This window comes from Girardinichthys multiradiatus, chromosome 4 (assembly GCF_021462225.1).
Source record: "Girardinichthys multiradiatus isolate DD_20200921_A chromosome 4, DD_fGirMul_XY1, whole genome shotgun sequence".
NCBI classification, from domain to species: domain Eukaryota; kingdom Metazoa; phylum Chordata; class Actinopteri; order Cyprinodontiformes; family Goodeidae; genus Girardinichthys; species Girardinichthys multiradiatus.
Window position 1 is genome coordinate 23963905 of NC_061797.1, and position 12252 is coordinate 23976156.

Genomic DNA, 12252 nt, shown 5'->3' on the forward strand with positions numbered 1-12252 from the left:
TTAAAGCAAAACTGAAATCCAAAAGGTGAGATAAGCAAGAGGCTGAGGCACAAAAAACATATTGTAAGATAATATCAATATTGGCTATGCAGAGCAGCAAAGTTGTGGGTGAGATTTATGTGAAATGCAATAGTCTCTCTAGCAATCAGTAAACCCAAAAGCTGTGTCTTTAATGTAAACCTCCACATCTGTCCTTATATACAGTGTTCTTTTACTGCAGACCCCTCAAATTTGTTCAGACTTGTAACTTGCCAGGAACTTTGTGTGACAGAGAAAGAAATGCAAACCTGTTACCTCCAGTCTTACCATGGCAACGGACGCGACAAGAAAAGCGATCCTGTACCTGTGTATCTGTCTCCCTAATGGTCTGTGTGCTAGTGTAACAAGATCTGTAAAAACTCCCCTCAATGACATTTTAGATCCCCCACTGTAACTGACCTGGGCTGGGGAGTCACAAGTAGGATTTAGGTGAGTACTCAGGCTTCTCTCAGGTTCCTGCTCCCCTTTTCCTAATGAATTCAACCACAAGAAAGATCGAGATGAGGGTCTTGTTTGCCACATGGTCTTGACATAATATACTCTTGCACATGCTGTGTTTTGTTTACATAAAAATGGGCCCTTTTGTCAAAAAAGCACAGAGGTAATACCTGTGTAAAGTTGTATTTGCTAACCAGGTGAAAGGAGTCTTTAATGTAGTTTTGTTGTTGTTTAGGAATGAAAAGCCCCCAAAAATAATGCAGAGTGATGACTTCAAGTGTCCTGCATTATAGCACTCCGCAGCCTCACTATTGGGACTGTGTGACTTGGACCACTCCTAACTCTTCTGTTCCCTCTGCTGGGAAAGGCAGATATTGCACACCTCTCAAAGAGCATAAAACACAGACAGGAGCATTTACCTTTTTTATTATAATTTTTTCTTTCATTAGTATATTTAAGCATCCAAGATCTCCCACATTTTGCTCTGGTAGCCTGCTGCCTTCTGCAAATTACGGTCTAGGTGAGGGCTTCACAGACACCGTTCTGTATGAAATATCAATGTGAATGACTCATTCCCAAGTTTGGTGTCAGTCATCTTTGCAAATGCCAAACCTATTATCACCAAATCTTTTCAAGGAGTTGTTTTGTCCATATGGCAGCGGGAGTAGCAGCAGATTTTTTTTTTTCAACAACATCCTTATCTTTTCAAGGAGCCTTTTTTCCTACAGAGGGAACATGCCTTTAATCAGTATTTTCTGAATGACCTCGTAAACATGCAATTTTTGATTTTCAGGGTGTGATATTTTACTTAAGATTTTGTTAAAGAAATTTAGTTTTTTTTTCCTCTATCTAGATTCAATCTAAGTGATAAAAACCGGCAACCACTTCTAGGAGATCATGGATCAGTTTTCAGCTATTTGCATCATTGCAATTAAAAAACATAATCTTTTATTTTTTAGCCCACAGCTTTCCTACAGTGTGACAAAAGATTGTTTGGCAGGTTCTGTTCACTCCAGTAGAGACCCAGTTTGCCTCCTGGTTTACCTGTATCAACTATTATTATAGAAACAGCCTACTTTGCCGTATGTGTTTCTGTTTTCGTTTTCCCTTTTTTTTTTATTGAATAGCACAACAGGCAAGTTCATTATGCGTGTGACTCATCCCACTAGCCCACACCCCCTCCCCATCTGCTGCTGCGCGCTGGAAAGGAGAGGGAACCGCCATTGATCACTTCTTCCCTCACACATGCACGCACCCACCCTACCTTCATCGTCACTATCGATCGACATGTTTAATGTTTTTTTGTGGAGAAAAGGTGGCATTTCCTTTAGTGGCATTTTACATCTGTTTCCTACCATTTAATGAAAATATAGCAAATATTGGAGAGGACATGTAAAAAAAAAAAAAACTAAAATCATTTAAACATGATAATTTCATGTTTGTCTCAGGCAGGGATTTCTTTCATAAAAAAAATTATTTCTGTTTGGTAATTTTGTGTTATCAATACAGGAGAGATAAGGACCTAGCTAATAGCAAATATGCTGCATAATGGTTGACATTTATTGCATATTTTACAACCCCCTCTCTCCAATGACTCAAATAATACAGTAATATTTAACACTTATACTTTAAGTTTGATGGGTTATTTAATATGTGAAACATTTATCTAAAACACTGAGTTCTCTTGGGGGAAAAAGTACTACAACTTCCTGCCAGTAGTAAAAATATTGTGTTTAAAAGTAAAAAATAAAGGAATTAAAATGTGTCTCCTAGTAAACGGTAATGTAATGCATTTAGTGGTACAGATTAAATCCGATTTTTCACAATAATTGTTTTTAGCTTAGATAACAGCTCAATGTGACCTTACATTTTTAAGCATTATTCACACTTAATTTTCATCTTTTCTTTTTTAAAAGACATCTGAGAGAAATAAAACAAGTCTTTATTTCAAGACAGAAGACTATAGGTTTGCAGGTTGTCTATTTTTGTTGTAGATTGTTATTTTTTATTTTTATTTGCACATGAAACAACAAGCATCTCAAACCGTACAGACCTTGTAATTCTAACTGCATTAATGGTGAGCTACAACCCAGTAGGATCTATGTCATGGTGTCTTGTAAGTCTATATAGTTTGGCCACTTGTATTTACATGAGGTAAACTAATGCTCCATGTGTTTGTATTTCCATTATTTATTTTGCTGGTTAATCTTGTCAATTGAAGGTTGGTAGAAATGGGAAGGATTCCTGTGGGATCAATTTGTGAGTCTTTTCTTCATCAAGGCAGCTGTAAGATGAAAGAATGTATTGTTTCGGCATTAAGATGATTTTATTAGTTTTGTTTTGGGTATACCAGCCCTACCAATTTTCTTTGTGTTGGCTTTAATTCTTATTCCTACCACATTAAATGGAGGCAGACTTACCCGTAAGTAAGTTTTAAACTTAACTCGGGTTGCACTTAAGTCGCCTGATCTATTCATTTTTAGAAGTTAGACCTTCTCTCTTTATTCTCTCAGTATATAGCGTCTTATTCGTTATGCTGTAAAGTGTAATCAGAAAATGTTCACTCTTTTTATTTGATAATAAATGTTTTAGCTGTAGATTTAGAACTCCTAACTTATACTTCAATTCAATTCAAAAATACTTTATTAATCCCAAAGGGAAATTAAATGTTGTTATAGCTCATATTATGAAGGTTTCCTCAAAGAGCCGTTGTAGATGCTGATGGCTGTGGGCAGGAAGGATCTCCTGTAGCGCTCCGTCTTACAGCAGACAATAATATAATAATAACAATGCAGTGTTATTGGCAGACGAGATAATGCAGGAGAAATGGCATGCATGAGAAAATTGCAGAACAGCCACAGTTGCATCCAAAACACTGCTGCCGGAGTCCTGACCAACACCAGGAAATTGGATCAAATCAAACTGATTATTAAATCAGTGCACTGGCTCCAATTGTCAAAGAATAGATTTTAAAATTAAGCTGTTGGTCTATAAAGCACTAAATGGTCTTGGGCAAAGTTGCTTGTCAAGTATGAACAATGTAAACCCCTTAGGTCAACATAGACCTGCTTACCCATTGTTCCCACAACCAGAACTAAACCAGGTGAGGCAGCATTTAGTTTATTTGCTTCTTAGCTTTAGAACAAACTTTCTGAAAACTTGAGATGGGCAGAAACTGATGGCTCTTTTAAATCAGGACTGAAACCATCATGGCTTCTGGTAAAAGAGTCTCACTAATGAATGTTTTGCCCAATCACTGAAACATGAATAAAGTGTGATATTTAGGACAAAATTAGCATTTTAACATTTCTTTTGTTTATGCATTGCTTTTGAAAGCCTAAAGCTAGTATGAGGAGTTTGTGCTGTTATGTTGCTGTTGGTTTTCACCACACATGGCACCGTACATTATGGCCAAGCATCTTTTCTTTTGTCTCATCAGTTCAAAGGACATTTTTTCCGGCCGCTCTTCCAAAAAGCCAAACTTCAGTTGCATTTTTTTTTCTAATAGCAATTCTATAAACTAAAATAACATACCTGCCATAATTGAGGTCTGAGATGGAGCTCTTCGAGCTTTTGTATTTTCTCTGAGAATGCACTTTCTGACCTTGATGTGAATGTGCTTAAAAGTCCACCCCTGGGAAGATTCATATTCGTTATACAGTGATGGACTTAAAGTTGTTTGGAAATGACCTTTAAACACAGTTTTTTTGCCCATTCTTCTTTGCACATTAGCACATGCTCAGTCTAATAGGATGGAAGGAGTCTGAACAGCAATCTTTATTTAGACCTAGACTTTGACTAGGCAATTCTATGACATCATTGCGTTTGATCTACATCATTTTATATTATATTTGGCTGTATGTTTAGGGTCACTATTTTGCTTAAAGGTTAACCTCCAACCTAGTCTTGGCAGCCTCTAGCAAGTTATCTTTGAGGATTGACTGCTACAACAAGCCAGCAGAAATGTAATAACAACTTTACCACGAAGAAGAAGGCTGTCTCTGTCTTCAAGACCTTAGGTGCCAGCTGCCATGCACTTTGAACTGAGATGCCAACTAGGGCTGCATGATGTTAGGAAATATTTAATTACAGAATTATTGTTGCATGTTGCAATGACAATATCTATTCTAATTAACCCACATTTGTCTACCGTTGGCTTTCTTTCCTGAAATCACAATCACCCCACTACTTGTTTTCCCAAAGCTAGTAGTTTTGGGATCTCGATTACTAAGGTCTAAAGCAAATGTGCATAAAAAACAATAAAGCCCATTATATTGGCCAAATACATCGCTGAGAGAAGTTGAAATTTATGGCACTTGAAATATTATAGCCTGCCAAATACTGCATTCCTGCAGTTATTTCCAATTGCAGTACAGCATGCATTGAAATTGCAGTGCTGATTGTGATTTGATATATGGTGCAGCTTTAATACCAACAGTTCATTACAAAGGAAAACATGCAAAAACCAACACCACCGATTTCACAAAGCTCTTTTAGAAACATTTATAAAACTGGAAACAATACATGAAGTAAAGCTGCGTGATGTTAGGAATACGGGACATTTTAATATTGATGTTTGAATGCATGAACTAACCCATCCTTTTCTCACTACTTCCTGTCTTTTTTTTATCATGACAGTTTCTGCACCATTCTTCTTGAGATTTAGCATCCAGATCAGTTGTTGACATAATGCAAAAAATATGTGATATTATGACACATAAAATATAATAGCCTATCAAATGTTGCAAAGACAAAGTGTGACTGTGCTAATCACAGCTTCTGTTCCATCAGAAAGGGTGGTTTTCAGTGGCGAGACTGGTAGCTAATATGATTGGGATCTTGAGAATTAGTCGTATTCTTTCTTGAAATGCACATCACCACTGTTGGGTAGTTTTACATTTAATAAAGCTGTATGACTAAATGTACTTGTATCATTTATATGCAGTATAATGCACAAACATGAAACAGTGTGCCAAAAGAAAATGATTCAATCGTCTACAGCTAATTTGTTATTTTAATAGTTTTATCAATGTGTCCAGTCGTAATCGAGGTCACGTGATATTCTTTACATTTTGAGCAGAAGTAATTTTGTCGCGGTTTATTTGGTTTCTGAGGAAGACTAATGGCTAACTTAGTCTGCAAATTAATTATTGAAGTTGAAAATAATTCACTGTCATCTCTGACATTTCCCAGAACTTGGAAGAGATTATAACCAATTTCAAGAATGATTAAACAAACACTGGCCCTGTCATGCGTGTTACCAGAGTATTTTTTTTTTACTTGTCAAAATGTTTACGAAATATAAAGGGTAAAACTAAAGATAGACATAACATCTACTCATAAAACCTTGTTGTTGAACACCTATCTCACTCTGGGTGAATATAAGGAATATATTGCAACCTCTGTTTTGAAATATGAGCCATTAATTGTTTTAATTTGCACAGTAAAATGAACTTTGACAGTTTAAGATGGAATATCTCTTTAAACTTAACTATGTCCAAATATAGAAATGATGTTGCTTGAGATGAGAGAAACAGAAAAAAATGTTTTGACAGTGAACCACTGACAAAGAAACACTTAAGTGATGAACTAACATCGTGATGATGAATTGTGTATAAGGAGTCCTGTTGTGAGAACAATGTGTTGTTTTCTCTTTTTCCCGCATGTAGGTGGTCCTGGACATGACATTTGGAGGTGGTGGTCATACCAAAGCAATACTTAACACGGTTCCCAAAGTCACGGTCCTGGCCTTAGACCGAGACCCCACAGCAATTTCTCTGGCCCAGCAGCTAGCCAAGGAGCACTCGTAAGTGATTTACTGAAGAAGACCGACTGTACCTAGACACAAGTTGGAGCTTAAAACCATACACTGTCTAGACAAATGTTTATGCTGTCACAAGCCTAATATTTTACCACTACTTTTTATTGTCACAGTTGACAGCTTGGCAGTTTTGAAAAGTGTTAGGATTTATGATCATTTATTTCCCTTAAAACATACTGTTGGCTTGATAAACATCAGCATTGCAGCTTTCCATCCATTTCTCACTTCTTCCCTGAGACCAATCCAATATAGCTTGCCAAGATACAGCCCCTGAGTTACAGCATCCAATCAAATCCATCCTTCCTTCTTAACGTAAAGCTTTTCACCCCCCACGCAAAGCTGGTGGGTCCGGCATGTCATTTGTCAGAGGAGGGCCCACGCCTGTTGTGTGAGGGAGATGCTGCCTCCCACGGAGGATCTATAAGTAATGGGGGGGGCTATGGGTGTTGAGAAGTGAAGGGAGAGGAAGAAAAAAAGACAGAAAACATAAGAGTGAGCGAGGAGGGAGACACGAGGACACAGTGCCAGGGTGAGAGGGAGTGTGTGTGTGTGCATAAGCGAGGCGCGGGCGGATGAAAATGAGATGTTCCTAAGACCATGGCGTGGGAAGGAATCCTTTTACGTAGATTCTGGGGAAACCTCTCTCAAGGGAATCTGCTGGAGAAATGTGCCTGTGAGCTGGGGAATGACAATTAAGAGAGAGAGAGAATGAGAACACTGTATTCTGTCAGCAGCAATATACCCCCGCTGAAAACTCCTTTACGCCTACTCGTGATGCAAGTTGAGAGAGGCTAGAGAAATTGAGCAATTAACCAATATTATTGGGAGCCTGAGTAAAAGACCCTGCCTGCCTACGCGTTCCATCCACACAAAGGGTTAGAGGATTTTCTCCCTTCTCTGAACTCCTGCGTCTTGCGGAAAGTAGGAAAGTAAACCCTTAATGCAAACTGTTGAATGCGGGTGTCTGGTTGAATCCAGTCGTACCACGCAAGGACGTTAATTTCAATTCCAAACACCTAAAAAGCAGGAGCTTGTGAAGGCAGCTCTGCCTCCTAAGTAATATTCAGCCATGTATTTAATGGGATTTGCCTCCTGCATGTTGAGCCTTGCTGTTCTCTGCATCATTCTTCTTGTTGCTATGACTTCACTGCGCTTGAAGCTCTGCAGTTGTTGCGCCCACAATACATGTCTGAAACAGCACTAGTCATTATTAAATTGACAAACATTGGATTTGTAATTATACATAGGGCCACACACACTAATTTATTATTTAGTGTCTCCATCAGTCGTCATAGGATCAGAATTCTTCAACACAGAAGAGGTATATTGTGGTAGTTTATTTGTTTTTTTAGGGTTTGTTCTTTGTAGATGCATGTTTTACTGAAGTTGTTTTATAAGAAACATTATTTTTGCTTGAGGGATTAACATTTTGTGTAACAAATTCACAGACAAAAAAACTTTTATTTTATTACTTTGGAAAATATATGATTCAGTGAGTGACTTAGATTTGCAGGTGAAAAAGTACATCACACTTTTAGCTCAAAGTAGCACATTTCCTTCCTAATAATCTTTATCCTCTCCCTATTTTAACTTCAAATCAAGAGTGTTTGCTCAGCCTTGCATTTAAGACGTTGTTTTGCTTTGCTGTGAACTGCAAATCCTCATCCGAAGTTTTTGATATTTCATAAAACTTTAGAAAGAAATGTGCTAAAAACTCTGTCAGATCTGCATCCAGTGTTTTATGTGCCAACTGGAAAATTTGTCTTATTATTTTATTGACTCCTAATGTTTTCCTTGCTGTAGGATGGTAACTCTGGACAGAGTAATAAGTAAGTAAATTCCCCCTAAAAAATGCAGCCCATAAAAACAACTTTTCTAAACTACAAGGAACCTCAGAGAAATACTTTGACAATAAAGACCACAGTTTTTAAAGTCGATATGTGGAGAAGAATGACGTGGGTGCAACTAAATCAACATAATGGCCTTTTTTTACTATGTTTATTTGAGATGTAGTGTTTTAATAAACATGGCCTCACATGGAGATTATGCCATGAAGGGGAATCTTATTCTATGGTCAAACTGCAGACAAAGGAAAGTGTTTGAGACTAAATTATTGTTGATTTATTTTTCAATGATTTGCTGGGTGCTGGTTTTAATTTGGGTTTACTGTTGTGAACTGTCAGGTTGAATACGTAAAGCTCTCTGAGGAAGACAGGCTAAAAGGTGTGGATGTGTCACTGTGTCTGGATTTATCTGTATAATAAACATGATAAATATCTATGAGGTATTAATGAATACATTGTGAGACTGCTGTCCTATAGAAATCGGTTTGTGTTTCACAGACATTAACACATCCACCTTTTAAAATGAAGCTGTCAATCAGTGTAAGGTGATTTATTTTCAGCCCTGATGAAATCTATATATTGTCCTTCTGTGAAACACAGTGACTTATGGAAATAAATGAATCTAATAGATTGTCCAGTCCCCTTACATTTAAACATTTTACTTTTAATCATTGTGTTGATCACTGTCTAAATGCAGCACTAGCCAAATAAGTTATCTATCATCCAGATCCATACGTCCATTTGCTGTACCAAATATTTAATGTACAATATAGTGGGGTTCAATTGGATAACAGAAGGGTGAGCTACACTTACATAAAATGCTAAACAATTAACTCTTTACAAACCTCTTCTTTAGGTAAAAGAAAATAAATGCCACAGTCTGCTATTGTACAGACAAATCTTTCTTGCACCACTATATTAAAATGGATTTGCTGCTCTTTATTTACTCATTGCCATGGTGACACATAGTATCAGAGCATCATTGACGATGGCTGTTTTTTTTATTTCTTCATTACTGACTCACACGCTTGACTCAGACTGAGCATACTCAAATTTAACTGAAGTAAATCTAAATAACTGAGAATGAAAATTCACAGAGCAGGTTTAATCAATTCAGAAATGTGTTTAACCGGTTCTTAGGAACAGACTGCCTTGTACATTCCATGTGGCAGCAATGATGTTTTTATTCTCATTCCTTTTAAGGGATTTAGAAATTGAAACAAATCTCCATTAAAAACCAGTCTCTGACATGGCAAACATACAAACACGATCAAATAGTCCACACAATTTCAGACAGAGCTGGTGTGTGTGATTCAGGTTTGAAGGCCGCCTTGCTCATACACTTGTACAACTCTGCTCAGAAAGGTATCTATACATATAGATATGTACAGTCATCTTTAGTAAATTAGAATATTATTGAAAAGGTCATTTACTTCAGTATCTCAATTCACTAAGCAAAACATTATATGGATGAATCACACACAGACTGATGTTTCCAAGCCTTTATTTCTAATAATTATGATGATTTAGTTGATTTAAACATGACATTTAAGTTTAGAATATTACATAAACATATTTCTAATGCAGAATGTGGTCTTAAATACCTGCTTAAAGGTTGTTATTGTCCAAAGGTAATTATAATCTGGTAAATAAGCCTCATGGAAATAAATAAATTATATATATATATATATATATATATATATATATATATGTATATGTGTGTGTGTGTGTCTATAAGTGAAAGAGCAGTTAAAAAAACATATTTCAATATATTTCACGAAGAGAATGGCTGGACCACCAGAGTTAGCTGCTATGTATTTACCAAAACAAATAAATTACCTGAAGGAAGGTCTTTCATAGCCCCCTATAGGTGAGTTGAGGATCTTTTAGATAAAAAAAAAACAAGAGACAAGCTTCTGTTTTTATCCCTTTCCTTTTTTCTCCACTCACTGTAGATATTTTTATCACTTTTCCCCTGGTGAAAGCAATCAATCAGCATCTTGTCTTAGGCTTTAGTGACGCAGGTAAAGAAACAAGGGAATATTTCAGGCCTGATTTGTGAAGAGGCTGCATCATGTTGAATGAGCTTGGCTCAATTCGAGGCTGCTGTGGAGGATCCTAGTATTATCATGAAAAAGTGAGATGACCACAGTAGCGATGAACATTGATCTATTTCCTAAATAGTCAAGATAAATGATGAGAATAACATTTTGGTCAACTGGAAATGTGTTTTTTCTAGCTTGACATTGGCTCTGTAGATAGTTACTGAGTCGTGCCACTAAAAACAAGTGTTAACTTGATTTTGTTGTTATTGGAAGATTAAGTCTGATTTGAGGCATTTCATCAAACTGTTGTTACACCATAGGAATCATATCGAGGTATTTATACTCCTCCACCACCTCCACTTCTTCTCCCATGATAGAAATAGTTTTTGACTTATTCCTGTTTCTCTTAAAATCTACAATCATCTCCTTTGTTTTAGTCACGTTCAAAATGAGATGATTGTTTCCACACCATGACACAAAGCGATCCACCACCTTCCTGTACTCAGCTTCTTGTCCATCTCTGATCCACCCCACGACTGCAGAATCATCCGAGTATTTCTGCAGATGACAGATTAAATAGATAAGATTAAATAGCCGCTGTAGAACCCAAATGCCTGGTCCGTCCGGGCTTCTATTACCCTGGTCCTGACTCCATTTTTAGCAGGAGTCTTTAGTCCAGTCCCATGACTTGGATCTTCCCCTAATAGCTGTGGGACTGGCACAATGGGGTTTAGAAAAGATCTCAGAGTTCTATTTGAGGAGTTAGGTTTATAAAGCATCCCCATCATAAGGTTCATGATTTACAATATCTTCCACATCTCAATGTATTAGTCAGTATATTATTTTGAAGCCTTTCAAACCATTTCATCCATCCTGACATTCCTTTCCTAATTCTGCTGGAGCTTCGTCTATAATTGTTGCTGTAGCGTCTGTTCCATACTTTACACTGTCTTTATATACTTATGAAGACAATTAACCACTCCTCCACCTTTTTATCTCAAATTTGTCAGATTAATGGCAATTGTTATCAGTCGGCAATTTCTGCGGCCTGACATTGATTGTGTTCTCAAGTTTAGTTAATCTGTCACCAACTCGGACACGAAGGTGAAGGCGACATACAGTACCTTAATGCAACTCTAAGATTTGCATTGGAATAATCTGTCTTTTAGTTTTCTTTAGCTTTGCAATTGCCAAACTATTTTACAAGTTTAAAGTGTAGAAAAGAGGAGGTATGATTAAACTCTTCAGCGATTGCCATACATCCTTTGGGGTGTTGTGCTAGTAACCTGTTTCCAGGTTACAAAAGCTAATATCGAATTCACTGTCAGCATCACTGCGGAGTTATAAATACACCTGCTTGTACCAAAGTGACACTTGTCACTGGGAAGAGTATAACTACTGCGTATTTGCAGCCATCAGTGTCCTGGACATACATGCTATCCCCACTTGATTGCACCTTATTGTTGCAGAAAATACTTCCTTCTTTAATCACAATTGTTCCCCCTTGATAAGTCACAGAGACCAGAAATGTCGACATTGCATTAGTGTGTTTACACAGAACGAGTCTGAATTGTACAATCACTGTGTGGGGGACACGCCACATGTCACTTAATGCATTTGTGCCAGATAGATCCCTACAATACACTCACTGCTGGCCTAAAGTTGTACCATTGGCATATATACTTTGAAACTACTTTTTGTCTCTGCACATGACAGGAATACATTGCAATGTCGTATAAGACTCCACTTGATAGTGTTGATTACATGGTCAGGATTAGCCCTATTGTTAATGAGCACTCTAAGTTATTCTGAGTTACTCTGTTGTTAGTCTTGACACTCTTTTTAGCTCTCTTTGCCTGTCCTTAAAGTCTGAATGTCAACAAGAGGGGCTTTTACATTTAGTATACAGGTCCTTCTCAAAATATTAGCATATTGTGATAAAGTTCATTATTTTCCATAATGTCATGATGAAAATTAAACATTCATATATTTTAGATTCATTGCACACTAACTGAAATATTTCAGGTCTTTTATTGTCTTAATATGGATGATTGTGGCATACAGC

General features: G+C 37.0%; 1 protein-coding gene across 1 annotated transcript in view; it reads left to right on the forward strand.

Annotated features, from left to right (window-relative positions):
• mettl15 (methyltransferase like 15) overlaps nucleotides 1–12252 on the forward strand; it is a 64237-nt gene that overhangs the window by 32548 nt on the left and 19437 nt on the right. Inside the window, exon 3 of the mRNA XM_047363501.1 lies at nucleotides 6147–6283. Within this exon, the coding sequence (XP_047219457.1) occupies nucleotides 6147–6283 (137 nt within the window). The remainder of the gene's footprint in view (nucleotides 1–6146; nucleotides 6284–12252) is intronic.